At 39.6% G+C, this 18,964-nt stretch overlaps 1 protein-coding gene across 4 annotated transcripts in view; it reads right to left on the bottom strand.

Moving 5' to 3' along the window:
• The window catches only part of TMEM163 (transmembrane protein 163), an 83,821-nt gene that overhangs the window by 7,292 nt on the left and 57,565 nt on the right, over nt 1-18,964 (bottom strand). For all 4 annotated transcript variants that reach the window (XM_042877670.1, XM_042877669.1, XM_042877672.1 and 1 more), the window contains one exon: nt 11,932-12,028. In XM_042877670.1, coding sequence (XP_042733604.1) covers nt 11,932-12,028 — 97 coding nt within the window. The remainder of the gene's footprint in view (nt 1-11,931; nt 12,029-18,964) is intronic.

The raw sequence follows: 18,964 nt of genomic DNA, 5'->3' as shown, positions 1-18,964 counted from the left end.
GTCCCTTTGCTATTACACCCCTGTATCGCCCTTCCACTGTGTTAATCCAACGGTTACAGGTGGGATGTGAGGAAACCGCTGGGTACTGAAACACAGCTGCTGCATTCAGGCACCTAACAGCAATCCCTGTGTTTCTTCTTGCCATCTGACCACAGTGCTTCAAAGTAGATGAATTATATTACTCTTAAAACAAGCTTTAATTTAAGCTGTTGTAACATCAGTACAAATAAAGGAAACAGCAAGAATATTTTTATCTGCAGGTCTAAGTGGGCCAGTGCCAGAGGGACCCTGTTACTGATTGAAATACTCTGGCCAAAACCCCCACTTATAGTGAACACTGTCACGGTGATTCATCAGCAGCTCCATCCATTTCCATTATTTTATTTTAGCGGCAACTCCAGGTGCAAAGAAATGAGATAAGGATGAAAAACTGCTTAGCAAGGTATTGGTAATTACAGGTGTGACGTGCTCACATCCCCACAGCCTGAGGGTCATACCAAACAGTATTTGGTATGTTTTAGTACAGTTTCCTATGTTGTATTTTCAAACTACTTCATTCTCTGTCTGCCAAGAGCCCATTCCTTCTAGCCCTGGTACAATAATGAATATTAGAACAAAATGTGCTGAGGAAAAGAGCACAGAACACAAGCAGTTAGAAAACAGAATTAAGGCAACTGGGTAACAGTGGGATAAACAACATGGATAAAGTTATTCTACCAAAACGACTGGATTGTACTCAAGCAATTTTGGAGGGCTATGGAAGGTCTAGTAACGTTTTCTTGATGTCAGCCTAGTATATTTACTATGCCCCAAGATCTAATTTTGATAGTCTGACAAACTCTCATTGGTCTTCCAATTTTAATCTAATCTCAGCTAACACTTAACTAAATATTTTAACTAATATTAAATATACAGCACGAATAAGAATAACCTGAAGCAGAACAACGTGCAACATCAACCCAAGGACCACTGAGTCTCCACCCCAAGCTAGCAGAGTGCCGTTCTCACACAAACGTTCCTTAGATGAGCCAATTTCTTTGCACTTAATTTGCAATTGTAAGAGTGACAAAAACCTGATCATGATGCTTTCAAGCATATGAAGGCCCTGCATTTCTTTTTCTTGCTCCAGAATATCAACCCAGTTGGTCACTACCTGATGGGCAACAGGAACTGCCTCTCAGGAGTTACTGCTGCTGAAAAGAGTCAAGCAGGATTTAAAGGGTGACAGTGAAGGGGATGAAAAGAGCAGTGCAAAGGGGTGCTACAGTATTTCGATCATACCATAGATTTTTGGGGTGAATTCAGGTGGTTTGGGATTTTTCAGCCTTACCAAACTCATGGACCATTGGCATGCATCTTGACATGTGTTCCAGCTATTGTGATCAAAAATAGTCTCACTAATTGCTTTATTGGCAGCCAAGACAACTTAAATGTGATACATGTTCTTAATAAATAGATAATAAATTAAGACAAAATTTTATAGAGATTTCAGGAACTCAAAAAACTTCCAGATTATTTTTTTAATAATAGAGCACAAGCTCATTTTGTTTCTAGTACTAAATCGACAGCTACCAATACAGCAGGAGATCTGATCCATCAGAGCTTCTCTGCCATCACAGAGAAGGGGAAGTAACTAAAAGTCTCCTCTCCTTGCTTTAGTCTGTTCAGAATAGGTTTTGTCAGAAGATTCCTTTCCCTCTTTTTTCCTCTGGATGTCAAAACTTAATTAATACCTAATGATCACCAGAGCAGTTCCACACAACACCCACACGGAGGCAGCCGACACTGCAGTACCAGGCGAGGAGACAAAACTGAAGTGTAAAAAAAAATCACCTACTTTGACTCCCAGGCCTTTGCTGTGCTTTCTGGATGCCCAGGCAGCTGGAAGAAGCATCAAGCAAGAAGGTTTTGCAACAGGGCAAAGAGCTGCTCGAAATGCTCCTTGGGGCCCACACACACGGAGAGAGGCTGGAAGTGGTTTAGGACAGCAGCTGGCTCTGCTGCTAGGCCACATAGCAGAGGGTCGCAGAGGATGTGACAGCTGGAAGGAACAACACTGACCACCTGATCCTCAGGGCTACAGAGCAAGGGCACACGGGGCTGGTGCGCTCCCCTTGCTGCTGCAGTGCTCTGAGAGTTAAACACGTCGTACCATGATGTGAAGTGACTGCCAGTGAAGCAACCCATCCTTGGGAGAAAGGAAGACAAGAGGCCAGAACACAGAGCTAAATTAATAAAATAAGCCCAGCCATCTGGCACTGTCTCCCTCAGGATCTTCCCTCCACTGTGCCCCCTCTGTGTCCCTTTGCCTTAGCATCTGACGGTCATTAACAGCACAAAGCACATCTTGCCAGACTCACCGTACGTATTCATGGTGTTATTTTAATTAAAGCAGCAGCAGCAAATTGTGACAGATGATAAAAATTTAAATTCTGATCATTTCCATATGGTAAAAGCTTCTCAACGTCGTAAATAAAGCTCTTCCTTTTCCATTTCTTTAGTCATATTCACTCATTACTATTACACCCTACACGAAGCCTCAGTGAATGGACATGCCATCCTACTAGATGGCTTCATGTATAAAACAACAGTGTGCACAAAGCTAGCTGCTCAGCCTGACGGTGACAGTGTCCCAAAAGAAAGCTTTCATACAATGCTTTCTTTGGTCCCAGAAAGGGAATAATAGTGGCCAGCAGGCAGCCTTCCTGCACTTTGTCCCAATGCATTGTCCCCACCCGTGCAAATGAGAACGGAGGCCTTCAAAAAACATGACAATTCTTTTGTGCCTGCTTTCAAATATCTCACTAAAAGAAGTCATCTTGAGGCTTAAGGAAAATTTGTTGATGGTGTTGAGACTTTGATCTTTCCAAATCTATTGTAGAAACTAAAAAAAGCTGCGGGGGATGCTTCAGTGCTTGGCTTAGTGGGTGGAGATGCGCTAACACAATTCTCAGGCTAGTAACTAAATTTTAGCTGATTTGTGCTCCTGGCATCTTCCTAATTCTGACTTTAAGACTTTGCCCTATTTTCAAACCACATTATTTCTACCCATTACTTTTTACCCCTCCATCCTGCATTTACCACCCTTTACACTCATTTTCACTTTGGGGATGCAGAAATGTTTTCACTTCACCTTCAGTTTACAGTGTTGAGCGAAAAGGTATTTACTGGTATTGGAGCAAGAAAGAATCTTCAGTGCTCCTAACCAGTGGTCACATCACGTGTGAAATTAAGGTTAAAATCTGTATGTGTGATTCTCCTCTTTGGCCTTCCTGTACTCTGACCCAAGGTAAGCTGCTGCTTCTCCTCCCACAGCTGCAGCTTTCCTTCCACTCTCCTCAGCTTTCTCTTGACCTGGACACAGCTGGGAGCTGCTGGTACCACTCCTTCATCCCATTCCTCTCTCCCGGACCCAGAGAAGACAGTGTTTTGCGGTGTGGTACCTCTTCCCTGCTGAGCCTTGCCCGGGAAAGAAGGGTTTAAAATAAAACGAGACGCCTTGGCTCAGGAGGGAGGTCTGTATTTCTGGAACGCTGTAGCTGCTGTTGGCAGAAGCAGTGTTGTGCCTAGGCCAAACTGAGCAGCTTTGTGGTGTTAAATACCGATTTTGCCCCTCTCTGCTCCTCACCACCTGTCTCGCATCCCCACGTCAGCCTGATCCTGCAGCGCCTCAGCAGCTCCCTCTCACCTCACCCATCCTGCACACTGCTGGCAGGCCGCTCTCCAAAGTTAACCAGAAAGGACTGTTTCCCCTGCTCTTCTCCTGAAGGATGATGTTTATACAGTTAGAGAGTCCAAATTTCTATCCTGCTTTCTCACAAATAATGAATAGTTTATGTAATCAGCCTAGAGGCAGATTCTGGGAAGCTGGAGGCCCATCTCACCAGCTGACTTCAAAAAGGATGAAGGTTTTAATTGCTTTGCACCATCAGAAAACAAACAGACAGCCCCGTGTCTGACTCAGGTAGCAAACTCTTCACAATGAGACATAGAGATCTATTATTAGCACCAAAAAAAATTCTTATGAATGCTTCAACTTGCACCTTTGGTGCTGAAACACTGTGACAAAGCAATTCCACAGAGCAGAGCACTTCAAGAAGTAAATAATGACAGCAGTAAGGTGAGAGCTGATCACAGGACAGGGGCTGTGAAGGGCATCACCTGAGGGGTGACCTGCAATCTGTATCACACAACCCACCGCATGGCCAGCACTTACTTCCTATTGCTGTGCTAAGACCTGAAAGCAAGACTTTTCATTGATCCCTTAAAACAACTTGTAAGCTAGAGCTAAGGAAAAGTAACCAGCTATATTTCACCTGGTTTTCATATCTGCAACATCCTCACCAATCACAACATGCTTGTTTTAGGGCTAAATTAATTGCTTAAGGCCAAACAGCAAAGCATCATACCATATGAAATATCACTGTGATCATCATAAAACTAGATTCTAAAGTATAATTCATATGCTCAGTCATTTGATTTGAAATGGTATGCAATAAATGATGTGCATGTATGTAAGAAAATAAAGAGAAGCATGTATGAGGACACACCTTAGGCACACTGGTCACAAGCAGTATTTCCTATATTGTTACTGACCTCTAATTCAGCTGCTGATGTTAAATATATTATGCATTTATTATAAATGACTGAATTAGCAAATAAACTAGAGCTCAAAAAGCTACACTGTGCCACTCCTAGCTTCCGTTCAACAATCAATAATATGTGATAGAATTACAAGCAGCCTAATCTTACAAGAGATTTCATTTATAAAAGCATCGGAGGCGCCACATCAGATGTGCATCACGTCTTTTGTGTACAAATTGATTATATTTTCCTTCTTTGTTCTGAAGGAAATGTCAGAAATATGGCGTGATGCTTGCTTACTCTTGCAAAAAAGTGTCCTTTGCCATACTAATGAGGACAAATGCCAAACTGCATTGACATTACACGTGTTATACTATTATCTGGGGAAACATAAGCAGTAACTGAATAGTAAATGGGTATTGATTTACAACCCCAGGTGAAATTAAAACAGTCACTCTCAGTGTTGCTGGGTTGGGCTGGTTTTAGCCTTCTCAAATAGAAAATGCTTCCAAATTCTTGGTGGCAACAGTCAAATTGAAATATACCGTTGCAAACTTATTATTCAAGAATATATAGTGATAAACATGGAGAAGGTTAAAAAGGCAAAAAAAAAAGAATTGTTATTGGAGAGCTGTCAAATGCTAACACTAGCAAATCCAAACACAAAACAATGCTTGAAAACTATGCTCAATGTGAGTTTTAAATGCAGAAATCAAAGCATAACGTCATCAACATTATGGAGTAGCACTAAATATATGCACCAAGTCTGCAGGGTTGGTACTGCCTATGGATAAAGCTCTCTGAAACAACAATAAAGAAATGGTAATTCCTTTTCCAATGGGAATTGTCTTATTATGGCCAACATAGGCTGGAGAAAAAATGCTGTGAGTAACAGTAGGAAAAATACTCTGAATCTGATAGCTAGGAAAAAAAATAAAAAAGTAAATCATTTCTGAGCCACAGAGAAGTGATTCTATTTTAGGTTCAATACTCAACACTGTAGAGAAAAAAGAACCAACTGAAATTACGTGATCTGAGAATGATTCATTTAAAATTAAGTGGAAGGGTAAACACAGTGAAGGTTTATATTCCCAGTGCCAAATGTTGATTAACTTTCTAAGTCAGATGTAATGAAGAACAGCCAAAATTATCAGAAAATTTAATTCCAAATACCCTGGAAAGAAGAGCAGCTGGCCTACTTCTAACAATTCCTGCAAGTGCTTTAGGAACAAAGGAAGTGAGGAGAAAAGAAAAAAAAAAAAAGAACTGATGAGTGGCAATTTTTTTCCCTAGGGGCCAGGAGTTCATCACTGCAATAATAACTGTGGCACATCATGCTAAAACAGGACCTACAAAAATAAAGTTTTGCTGCTACATAGGAAATGAGAACAGGAATAAGCGGGGTTTGTAACTGCAGCAGTGCGTCCCTCTGTCCTGTAAAAAAAAACAAATCAAGAATTTTGTGACTTTTCTGTGCTTTCCAAGTGAATACATTCACAGCCACCCCTTCCTCCGAACACATTCAATCTTTAGGCACCTGCACTCACACAGAGAAAGCCCACGGCAGAATTACAGACTTAAACCAGACAGAGGGCACTGCCCAGGCCTCCCTACAGCACACCTATGCCTTTCTTTTACCAACAAATCTAGAACAAATACGCAAGCATCCCAGCTATGTGATAACGATAGGAGAGAAATAAGACTTCCTTCAAAAACAAGTGTTCTCAAATTTAGAGGTGTGCCACTACATCTCTAAATTCACAAAATATGAATGCTTTTATTAAAAACATTTTCAGACAAATGAGAAAGGAGGTCACAGCCTGATCAAGAAATAACCTGTGCTTGTGTGTTGATGCATACAGAAACTGCGTCTACATACACACCCACACAAATCTGTCTCCAAAAGAAAATGAAGCATCTCTGCAAACTCCAGGCAAGCTGAGATGTCAGTCAGATCATCTCCAGAACATACACAAAGGGTTCATCTTCATTTACAGTCCAGACTAACTGGGGAGGTCCCAGCTGACTGTCAGTTTCCACATCTGACTCCAGCGTACAAGAAGGGCAGGAAGGACTACTGAGGGAATTACAGGCTTACCAGTGTGACCTCAGTACCAGGGATGTCATCTCACGGCCCATACAGGGCAATCAGGAAATCAGGTGTAGCCAGCATGGCTTTCTGAAAAGCAGCACCTGTCTGATGAACCTGATTCTGTCCTCTGGTGCTCAATGTAAGTCAAAAACGGCCCTACATAGAAAGAATGGTTGGTTTCACACTATTTTTCACAGGAATTGTAGAAACATTGGAGGAATCGCCCTAGTAGTACCTGCAATAAATAAGATGGGATATTCACCTACAGGGCTCTGCACATTGCTCCTAAAGGCATACGTAGGAGAACAACAATCCTTTCCACTTCTCACCATGTATATTCAATATTGGTGGTTTCCAGGCTGTTTGGACAAACAGATCCTTTTAGTTCCCTTTAGTTTCTCCTATTTCTACATTTTATTGTCAACCTTATAATTCATGACTTCATGATTTAACTCATTTAAAAACACAATAATATAATCCTATGGACCAGCTGTTGGAAAGCACTGCTCTGTATCACAAATATTGAAAATGCTAGCAGAAGGGATTGTATTTCAAACCTTGGGGATTAATACATATCTCAATTATTTAAAAGGAAACTTCTTCCCATGATAGAATTCAATTCTTACATTAATTATGCTATTGCATGTGAATAATTAATTCACCGGCCAACTCTCCTGACACAGAATGCCATTTTTCAGAGCAGGCTTCTTTTCAATTATTAGATAACATAATGTGCATAGGAAAAACCCTAAGTTTACATAGCAGTGGCAATTTCTGAACAGGCAACTGACTGCAGAATATGGAAGTTACAGTTTAAAGTTCTGTAGAAATACCAATTTAGTGGTCAACAGCAATTTGAATATAAAATATCAGTCTCTGGTGACTCTTATACCTTCAATCATATGGGCTCTTTGGGCTTCACCGTCTGAAAATGGAGACAAAACTGAAAAGAAACTTACAAAGGAAGTCAGTGGTGACCAAAGATAATGAATATCTCCCATGTGAGAAGTGATTAGACAGCAGAGGCTCTCCTGCTGTCAGAAAGGACAAGTGGGACGTATGAAAGTAGGCTTACGATGGGATGGAGGTGATTAACTGGGAAACAATAATTAAGTACCTCTTCCAATACAGGAATTATGGAGGCAACGAATGAAATTCTTTGAAAATCTACCATTCTATGATTCTATGATATCAGAAAACAGTTAAACCACAAAATGGAGTATTCCTTCCCACAGTGCACAATTACAGCATCACATGATATTGCTGATACTAAAAACATACAGAGCTTTAAAAACTGTTTCTAGAAATCGATAGAAGAAACAGGGAACCACAAGCTTGGATCCCCAAAGCCATGGGATGTGCAGAGATGCAGATTACAGAAGCAGGCCCACCTGCAGCTGTCAGGATTGTGCCCCTCAAAATTCTGAATATTGGAACTACTGTCATTCAGTGTGTTTCAATGAAATTATGCTCAGTGTGGTATAAAAGAGAATTCAGCTAAGCGATTGAAAAATGCCTCACTGAGCTATCCTGTGAGCCAGGCCTGCAAATTAAGCAGATGCTCTCTGCAGTCTAACAAGGAACTGTGGGCATTTAAGCCCCTTATGTAATGGATGGGGTGCTCAAGCTGGAAATGCCATAAGTACAACTGTCATTCTCTTTTTGGTTGTCTGAATCCTGGTGAGGACTGTCAGACCTGCAGCTTAAATCATTGTACAAAATGACAAAAATACAACATACTCCTTTTCTAATGTCCACACAAACAAAATCTGTGTTCCAAACACTTGAAAAAGCATTTCAAATGATTTCTTAGTCACATGAATTCCTCATCCTTTCTTGTTAGCAGTATTTTCATAAAAGCCACTTGGCCATGATCCATCCACTTCAAGGACAACAGAATCTCTGTAATAAAGACCTCAAATTCTTTTTAAGGAAAAATCTTTCTCACTGCACGAATAGTAAAAACAGACATAGTAAACACTGTATATCTTCTATACAACAAGAAATACAACAAACTTTGTATAAATGATCCAGAATGATTCCAAAATGATTAACTATATTTTTAGGTTTTTAATCTTAGCATGCTACAACTCACTAAAGGATACCTGATTGGTTGTTCTGTTAAATTTAATCTGTCCACTGCATACTATTTTCTCTTAAACTAACACAAATTAAGATGAATGCAGAAGATACAATTGCTTCCAATTTCTAATTCTGGCAAAGTCATGGAAGTTTACGACAAATTAAGATGTAAAAAACAGACTTTACAGTTCTGACAGTGATGCACACAACTATTAGAGCAACACTCAGAAAACAATTTCTGTCTTCAAGAAAAATTGACAGCATTAGTTTGCAACCAGCATCTGAATACTGAGAGCAATATTTTCCAGTTGGGTTGAACCACATCGACCCATCAGACTGAAGTCACACATTTAAAATTTCACACAACACTTTGAAAAGTACCCACACCTTTAATGACCTTTGCTTCAAGAAAGACTATTTCAGACCAACTATACAAAAGCATCATGCAATTATGACTCATATGTGAGACACTGTAACCTCCGTCATCTTACTCCAGTAAGGAGCTCTTTATGCTTCTTTTGTATAAGTTTGGTAACTTTTGTATAACTTTGGCAACGCTCTAGATATAAGAGTAGAAGCAGAAACTTATGCTCTGGCTGATTGCATTTGAGCAGATTTCCATTCTTCTGAGCTAATGGCACTGCCTAAGTGGCTGCAGGTTATCTAAAAACATCTTTGACCAGCACAGACCCAAAGAACTGGGAAGAAAAACTATTTCTACTGAGACAGAGAGCACTGAGTAATGCTAAGGGAGCATTACACAAATAGAAAATCATATCAGATTCGGGCACGGCTAGAGCAACAGAACAGGTTTCCACTGAACAACATTCTTTTCCTTAAGTATCTTTAATATAGTAACCTTTACGTTCAATACCTCACTGGCTATTATTCACAGTAATGTATTTGTTATAACCCTGTTCTCTCAGTTGTCTTTTTTTGCCAGTGTTATCCTTAGTTTACAAAGAGATCTTTCAACTGTTATGAAACCCTTACCTGAATCAATTTCACACAGTGCAAGGTACTGGAAGACTTTGAGAAGAGAATCCTTGCCTTGTCATTTAAGAGATGGAAGGACAGAAGCATCATGTTTTTTTCATTCCTTGTTCCAACCTACCTTCCAGGCAAAATCAGAAGGTATGAAAAACCCTTTCTGTGCGCATGTGGCATTCATCCTGCAACTAGAGAGCCATAGTCTGTGCCCTGCCAGACACATCTTTCCAACAACTGATATTACTTGAGAGTCAGACAGCCTGACATCACAGGAACAAAATATTTATCCTCATACTGGGTCAAATGTAAGTAGAATCCACCCACTCAATACAGTTTTTAGGCCACCAAAGTCTGAATCCGAGGTAGTCTGTTACAGATGGGATCTGAGCAAATGATTCCTACAGGACTTTGAAACATAGTGGGACCTGCTCTTTCTGGACACTTTTCTGTAGATATCAAATTTTATTCCTGCTTTACACAGACTTCAAAAATTAAAAGTTAAAATACAAGAAATTACAACATGTCTCCGAGACTTTTCTTTCCATGTAAGAAACAGAGTCCTCACCTACAGATGATACCTGTAATGATGGAAGATGGCATACCTTTTAAACTTTTGTTTCTACTGCTGAAAACACTAGATGTTTATTTACCCCCCATGAATTAGATTGAGTCATCCAAATTAATCTGAACTATGCTACCATCAAGCCTTCTTGGCCTACTGCTGCTTCTTATACCTAGACTTCATTTTCTCGCTCAGTACAAGTCAAACTGCAGCCAGATGCACTGTTTGGGTACAGCTAAGTTAAGAGGTTGTCTTTTACCTGACCATCAGTGAAGGGTCTTCCCCCACCCTTACCAGGATTTCCTTCTGCTTTGCTGGCACACAGGCATCCACGCTCGCTCCCTAACCCAGTTCTGTCACAATGTTTTGGTTGAGTTGGAGAAATGACTACTAAAAGTGTTCAAGTTAACCTAGATTATTTTGACAGAACCAGGCTGGGGAATAACTACATGTGCTGTTTACACAGGTAAAACTGAGGAGGCAGTAAATTATGAAGAGTGGAAAAGAGGAAAAGTGAAATGCAAAGAGAACACGAATCACTTGCAGCCATACAATGCATTTGGCTTCAATTCAATAATGCATTAATTCATAGGCTTTAGCTATGCTACTTGTGGTTCAAATTTCACCATGCTACTGAAAACTATGTTCTGTTGTTGGCCAGTTTTTCAGAAGTTGCCATGACAATACAGCACCCAGTAGGTCATCTGCACTGCTAACATGGTAATGGACTCAAATTTCATTTTAGTTTTTTTTTTCTTTTCCCCCCCCAGCTCTGCCTCCACCTCTTGGACAAAAGTAAGGAGTTGCAATCATATGTGAAAAGTGATACTTGTATGGCAGAAGCCCTGACGTAAAAGTCTGTACATTACAAATAGACAATACTTCAAGGCTGAATGCAAAACACCCAGGTCAGGTAGTTTATACAATAACTAAATCTAAGCCTAACTTTTTTGGGGCACTTTAGGAACAGTCTTCTGGGAGTGGAACCACTGCCAAATGGCTTTTCCAATGAGCAGCTGATTTGGCTGAATAGAGCTCAGGGAAGTTAATAACCGCTGCTGGAAGGAAGCAAGGAGGATAGGACAGAGCAGAGCTGAGATTAGGGCTCCTGGGGAAAGCTGCTCTGTAGGCCAGGTAGGGATTGGCTTTCATAACCAATACAAAGCAGAGAGCAGGAGAAAAACCCTTTGTGATGCTCCATGGTGAGCTGGTTGAAAAGCCAGCTGTTTCACCCAGCATTCTCCCTTTAACTCTTTTGTTCTTGCTACTTGCACGTGGCTTTGGAATTGGAAGCAAGAGCTGGGGGAAAAGAAAAGCTTTTTTCCAAATGAAGATAATGAAATAGTACTAAACTGTGGAAAGATTCTCCTATCAAAATTCCACCACTTCCATTATGCCCAGAGAGACTGCCTCACTTTAAGTAAACTTCTGCAGTCCTGTATAAAAGTTTTAAATGATTATGCTGAGAAAGACTTGGCCTGTAGATGTAACCGTAGAGAAGAAAATGTGGAGTCAAGCCTATAAAAACCTTTAAAAACTAGAAGGAGACTTTGGCCTTTCTCTGTCTCACTGGCAGTGTGAGGGATAAAGTGAATACTTCAAAGAACATGAATCAACTTACCACTTCTGGAAGAACCCTCTTTGCAAGATCGTGAATAGCTTTGATCACAATACATATAGATGATAGGAGGAATATGACACCCAAGATAACACAGGCTCTAGAAAAAAAAAGTTTAGAACATAGCAGTGAGAGAGTTGAAAATTCCAGATGATGCTTAACAAACAACAAAATTTTACTGGTAAAGAAATCTTATATATGTAAAGGTAGAGGCTAGAATTAAAGAACAGAATGAAAAGAAACATCCCGATCCTTCCCAGTTCTGAAAATCCAGTCTGTGTATGAAAAGACAGGACAGATGTTTCAGATTGAGAATGGGGGAGAAGGCCATGCCTCTTCTGCTACTGATGATTTACCACACATTCCCTCGAGGTCTGTTTCTCTCAGTCTGTTTTTGTGTTTTGCTAAGATCTGGCACAATAACAGAAAGTCTTAGTAAGCATTGATATATGCATAGCCAGTTCACTAATCAATTTTCAGATAAGAACTCTTAGAAAATAGCAAAGTACTATAAACACATGCACAGCGAGAGCAATTTAATGCAATTTTAAATGTACAACTTTTTTCTCCAAAATTTATATTTCCTTTGTTTGATACTCATCATTTGGTACCTCTCTGTTAGCTCAGTCTACAGATCCCATAACTATTCCAGCAGCATGCTACTATTTTTAACAATTCAGACATCAGGTGATCTGCTGGATGGCAACACACATAATGCCCACATCAAACTCGACCGAGGGACTGCAGTTGGACTGATACTGCTCTGCCTAGGTCAAAAGACACAGCAGTGGTGAAAGTGGGCAGCTGGTGATTTTTTATTCCCCAACACAGGGAACACTAAAGCACACCGTGGACAATCCATACAGTCCTGCAGGCAAGATCTCATAAAGAAGCTGCCCTTCTCCAGAGTACAGAAAATGCAGAGGCCAGCACCCTTTCTAGCACCAGAATGGTATATGCTGGACCAGTTATTTGTTCTAGGTAGGCACAGCTCTGTTACATCTGCAGGTAGAGGTGATCAGTAAATGGCCAAAGGTGTGGGAGGAAAGTTCATCTCTTCAGAGGAATAAGCAGAATGGAAAATTAGAGGGCTTTCAGTTTCCCAATGCATATTTGCAAGCAGATCCCTGTTCTGCTGTTGATTCCTCTCAGAGAATTACAGTTTCACCTTATCTGAATGGATCACTGCAGAGAGGCCTGTCAGAGCATCGTGACCAAGAATGCCAAACTGAAAACCTTTCAGTACCACCCTTATGCATTAATTCTCACATGTTTAATACTGTTATAGCCTAGACAGTTTATAATTCACCATCCTTCGTGATCACTTCTGTTATGATTATTTTATTTTGGAGTAGATAAACAACTACTGAAATTTCTACTCACTTGCCTGGGACAAAAGCAGGAGTCAGGTACTTTGAGCACAGAACTGGTTCACAGAAGTCGGCCATTCGCTGTGCCAGTGACAGGCAAAAACAAGAGACAAACACTTTCTGCAAGAATTGCTGACATTTCATCTGAAAGCAATGCTGATGAAAAACCTGTTTCATCATTCACAGCAGCGTAAACCAATATAACCACAAATCCTCAAGTTGGGAACAATGCATTAAACTTTTTGTGCTGACACGTTCTGTTTAACACCAAGGCAAGAGGAGACAGTGAAACATCACCTTCCACTGGCATATCTTCTATTCCCTGTGAACATCTTCAGGGGAAGATGAGCAAACTTCCTAAAGGTTTGGAAGCAGCCTTGCTGGCACAAGCTGATTGGGTCCAGCAAATGAGTGCTTGCCCTGACCAGTGCCTGGATTCAGCTCTCGCTTACATTGGACTCTTTGTGCTTTCTTTGTAAACTCTTCCACCACACAATTCTAACTTCAATTTTGTATCTTTGCTTATGCCAGCAGACAAATAATAACTTCAGCAATCTTGAGCTGCTTATATTATTTTCTAGATAAGTTTTACTGTGTCAGAAAAACTCCCCTATCCATACTTAGCTGTAAATAGCTAAAAGAAGAAAGAAAAAGTACATTATAACAGTGGCAAGAGTATTAATAGCAGAGAGAAATACAGTCTGAGGCTTGACTCAGCATTCAGTCAAGCCTAGCTTCTCCTTTATATGCTGGCTTTTGGAATCCACTGCCATGCAAAATTCATGAGTAATGGTAAAGTACTTTAAGTGCAAAAATACATGTTTCTTGTCCTCGGGAGTGTATCAATTTACCTGCAAAGCCACCAGAACAAAATGGTGCATAGTGATTTATTTTAACTTCTTTTGCTAGAGGAATAATTTCTACCTAAACTGCAAATCATAAAAAATACAACCAAATAAGAAGCCTCCAAAAGTTAATCTGAAGTTTAACTATCATGGACAATAGGAAAAACAGATTGTAACCTGGCCCTTTTCAAGCCATTAGACAACAAAAACTTTCATACTAGCTCAATAATTTCCATCTGCTACCAATAACACAACTGTTCTGTATCTACATTAACTGTTTCCAGCTGGAAGTGAAGGGTGTTAGTGCCAAGGTTGGAGGTAAATGCAGTTTTGTTAATAACATTCATTTCACTGGATGAGCAAACTGCCATTTCTAAACAAGTTCAAGACAACTCAGAAGAAACTATAAAACTAATGGAGAAAGTGCTAAACAGAAATTTGGTTTGACTGAAAAAAAAAAAAGACCCAGGTAATATTTTCCAAATACCACGGGTTTGGAATTGCCATACAGTAATGTTCTTCAGGTCCCCTGAGGCATAAGGGCACTCTGCCCAGTGCCCCCCTTGATTAGCAGATCTCCAAGTATGATGAGCCGTCAGTATCTCTTCCTTACACCTCCCATCTCCCATTGGAAACTGTGTTCAGTTTCTGCCTGCTGCCTATCAAGAAAAACATTCAAAAAGTTCTTGCTAGATATATTAATCAGCCTCACTCTATCCTACCATAAATCTATCAGTGCAGGACTAGGTGATCTCTTTTCCAGCCTCGGCGATTCTGTGTGGAGAGGACTCACACTGACCTGGGGACTGCCAGTCTCTAAACACATGGAGGAAAGCAACAGCACATGGCTGAGAGCTGGGTGTTCCCACAGCCCTCCCTGCCTACAGATTCTCCACGCCACAGCTTCTGCCCACATTCTGCTCACTGTGCTGGGCTCTTCACCAGCATGGCACGTGCAGGTGGATAACGTGATTCTACCCAGCAAGGCCATAGTTCCCACACACATTTGCCAAACCTTTCCAGAGCTCTCTGCTATTCCCAGTTTTCATGACTGCAGAATCAGGTCCCATTACCTAAATGTTCCTTCAAGGCTATCGTGTCACAGCAAATTCACTCTTGTAAGAAGTTTTTAGCAGGATCCACAATTCCCTATCAGTTTTCTTAGAAGTCAAAGTTTCTCCCTGTTTGATTTCAAAAACCTGAAACATTAGAAGTTCCATCTTGAATTGAAGCAGAAAAAAACAACGCATGCATTTTTTGTGAAATGAATTCTTAGCTATGTAAGAATGTAAGTAAATACCTTACTCTTACTTTAAAAGCAATGTAAGAAAAAATTCTTTTAAACCCTGTACTTATTTTGCAGGCATTTCTACATGGGTTAATATATGTTGTCTTCCCACTAAATCTTTACTACATTATTAGAGATATAATTTATCTCTCTCTACATATATATATTCTACAACACAAAATAATTGACCACTGTAGGTTTGACAGGCACCAGAAGAGATCTGACAGGGAATGCATTAATCTGAAATTTTCTTCATTTCTATGTAGTATTTCTTCTAAAATCTTCTGAACAGAAAGAAGTACAAAGAAAATGGAGCCAAAGCACTTTAAAGCAATGGTAAAACATGACTGGATTTTTGTAGACAATGAGCTTTCTAGAATCTTTCAGAATACAGCATAAAGAACAACAGACTGACTCAGAAAGGACAAGGTGAAGTGAATCAGCACTGGGAATGTAAGAATAATCAAAATTATATCACTAAGTAGTCAATAGAAGGTATTTAACGTTACAGTTTTAACAGTAAAACTGCAAAGTCTTTCTGAAGCAGAAGATGATCTGCAGAGCATATTTCTTGATGCGCTTTTGACGCAGTATTTCTATATGAAAAGCCAGAAGACAATACAAAGTATAATTCATTGTATTAAAAAATGAATTCATCAATTTTGTCAGCTTTTCAATCTAACTTTGCCACAGATAAAACTGATAAATCACTCATACTACTGCCTCAGGAATTCAGAATTAAACTGTGTGGACTTTAAAACAATTTGTATGGCTTCTGAGCTTTGACTACTCCTAGTCCTACTTCCACTACTAACATCTAAACCCATGTCTCCAAGACAAAGCTTGATTATGGGCATGCACAGCCTGACAATTTCCTTTTTCTGAAAGCAGTACTACAACTCATTATGGTACCAGTACAACAACCCACCTCCAGCCCATGTATATTTATACAACTCTATAAATATCCACTTTGAATAACACCAGTCCTGGATATGGGCAGTCACAGCAACCAAAATGAGAAGATCAGTGGAACTGTATTTCACAACATACAGATGACAGCTCAGTTGCTTTTTTCCCCTTGTCTTTTTCCAAAGAAAAGGAAGTCCAACTATTCAATTCATTTGCACCTGCAGACACAGCAGAACAGTCTTTTAAGAAAGATTTATCTTTAATTTTGTCTTACGTTTGGTTTTATTTATTTCCACTCTCTGCAAGTAGCAATAAGAGCAAAATTCTGTAATATTTCAGTCAAGAACTAAAGATCAAACTCATTCCAATGTGTGTGGTGGTAAATTCTCAGTGTAACAGAGCAATTTTATACAGTTCTTGCCACACTGACTACTCTTTGCCTGAGCCAAGGCAGTTACTATTCTGCATTAGCAGCAGCCAATGTCAATTTAGACTCTCAGGTGCTTATATTTATAATATTTTGTAATAATAATAAGAATAATAATAATAAACAGACAAAAATAATTAAAGAGTTAGAAATGCACCCACAGAGACAAGCTTTGCTATATATTATCTCAAAATGGATCTGAGGTAAGTTTCACAAGGATGACTCATAAAAGAGTTTTCCTCATACCAATTGACAGCTATAAAATACTCACAGCAAGATGCTTCACTTCTTAATTACCATCCTGCTACCTTTCTGGCAAGTGGAATGCAATGACACCGCACCAATGAGGAGAGTTCATCATGAAGCTCACGGTAATTCTTTCTTTCAAGTCAATCTGCTCTACCATTCAGTAGAGGCTGTGCAATACAATTAAGGATTCCGAAAAAAATTAGTGATGAACCCAAATGCAATCTGCAAGTATGTGCAAACAGTCTCTTAGCAGCTCTCAGATAGAACTATTTTGGCAGCACAGAGGGAAAAGTTTTTCACGTACTTGGTAGTATTTCTGTTACATCCTGAAAACAATTTTACCAGCACACTTCAAATTCATTAAAATTATCCCTGCCATGTGATGACACCATGTGGAATAAAACAAGATTGCCAGCAGCAGTCTAATTACTTCTCAGCTCTATTAACATGATAAAAAATGCAATATTAAAAATCTAGCCTCCCTCCTTACTGAGCAATAATACCTACTACCAAAGATGTTATTTTGGATCTAATGTAAAAAGCAAGAACTAAAATGATCAGGTTCAGATACTGTTTCTTAACATCGTTTATGGACCTAAAAAAAATATTCTATATGGAATAAAAAAAAAAATCAGCCAAAGCCAGAAATACTTATTCCTCAGTGTTGTCTATACTGCTAGGCTTAGTTCATCTGAGTTGCTGATGGTAAACACTGCACAGTTCTCTAGCACTGCTATTGAGGCATCACTGAAATTGCTCACTGAGATCCAGCAGTAACCTCAGCATGGCACTCCATTCTGAATCACAACCAAACATTTGGATGCACAAACATGCTCAATTTTTTAAAAGCTTTCCTTTCTACTGGTAAGATAGCAACAATCACATTTTAAATAGAAAAAAAGAAAAGCAAAACCTTAACTCCAGATATTACTTCACAAGCATTTTGCAGGTGTAGTTTGTGAGGACCATAGATCAGAGAACAAAGTCTGAGGGAAAGACTCCATGTTTCCATACAGCCTCAGCTGAGACCTGCATCTGGATGTTCCTGTAATATTTTTACCACGTTAAATCCGGGAAGTTAAACTTTTCCATAACAAAACAATATGTAGTGGGATGTGTCACTCTATAGACACAGATACACAGAGAGGCAGCTCTTCTCATTGCCTCAGGTGCTCTTACAGTTTGTCAATTTCCCAGTAAAGCAATCCCCAAATGATTTAGTCAGTTGTGCCCCAGTCATGCTGAACCTTCTTGACTCATTTAACTTAGACTAAAATATATTGCATAATATGCATACAAGTTATCCACTTTTCAGTAATTCACTCATTCAATTTATCCATATATTTCCAATCAGTGTGCATCCTTCAAGTTAGACTTTATAGCTATCAGGGTTTTGGGTTGTTAAGAATCTTTACCATATACATTCTTCTAAAAGAAATGGACTACTTTCCACATTGAGATCTGATTACAGAGGTTGTGCAGCCTCTATCCTTGAAAGTCTTTAAGAATCAATTGGGTAAAGCTCTGAGCAACTCATTCTGATGTCAGTGCTGACTGCTTTGAGCAGGAGATTGGACTAGAAACCTTCCAAGGTCCCATTCAACCTGAATTACCCTATAAGCCCATGAATCTTTATTAACAAAATCTTTCCCTCTGCAGGTTCTGTTGAGGTCTTTCTGCATGAAACAAGTCCCACAGCCCACAGAAAAGGAAATGTTAAAATCTACAGAGGCTGTTTTCACCTCTGAGTGAAGAGGTAGTGCGAAAACTGTTACTTCACAAGGAACTGAAAAGTAGCATTAAAATGTGCTGCAGGCCACTAAGTGCAATATGAGTTCTAAGCCCTGGAGTAATATGAGTTTTTTCAGCAAAGCTGAACAAATCACTTTTATGACGAATGTGTGATTTAATCTATGAGTAAAGCCACTAATGAATCCTCCAGAGTTCA

Source organism: Lagopus leucura, unplaced genomic scaffold, assembly GCF_019238085.1.
Source record: "Lagopus leucura isolate 7727_CA_CO unplaced genomic scaffold, USGS_WTPT01 Super-Scaffold_100019, whole genome shotgun sequence".
NCBI classification, from domain to species: Eukaryota; Metazoa; Chordata; class Aves; order Galliformes; family Phasianidae; genus Lagopus; species Lagopus leucura.
Note: the sequence above shows the minus strand (reverse complement) of the source record. Positions and strands in the feature narration are given on the sequence as shown.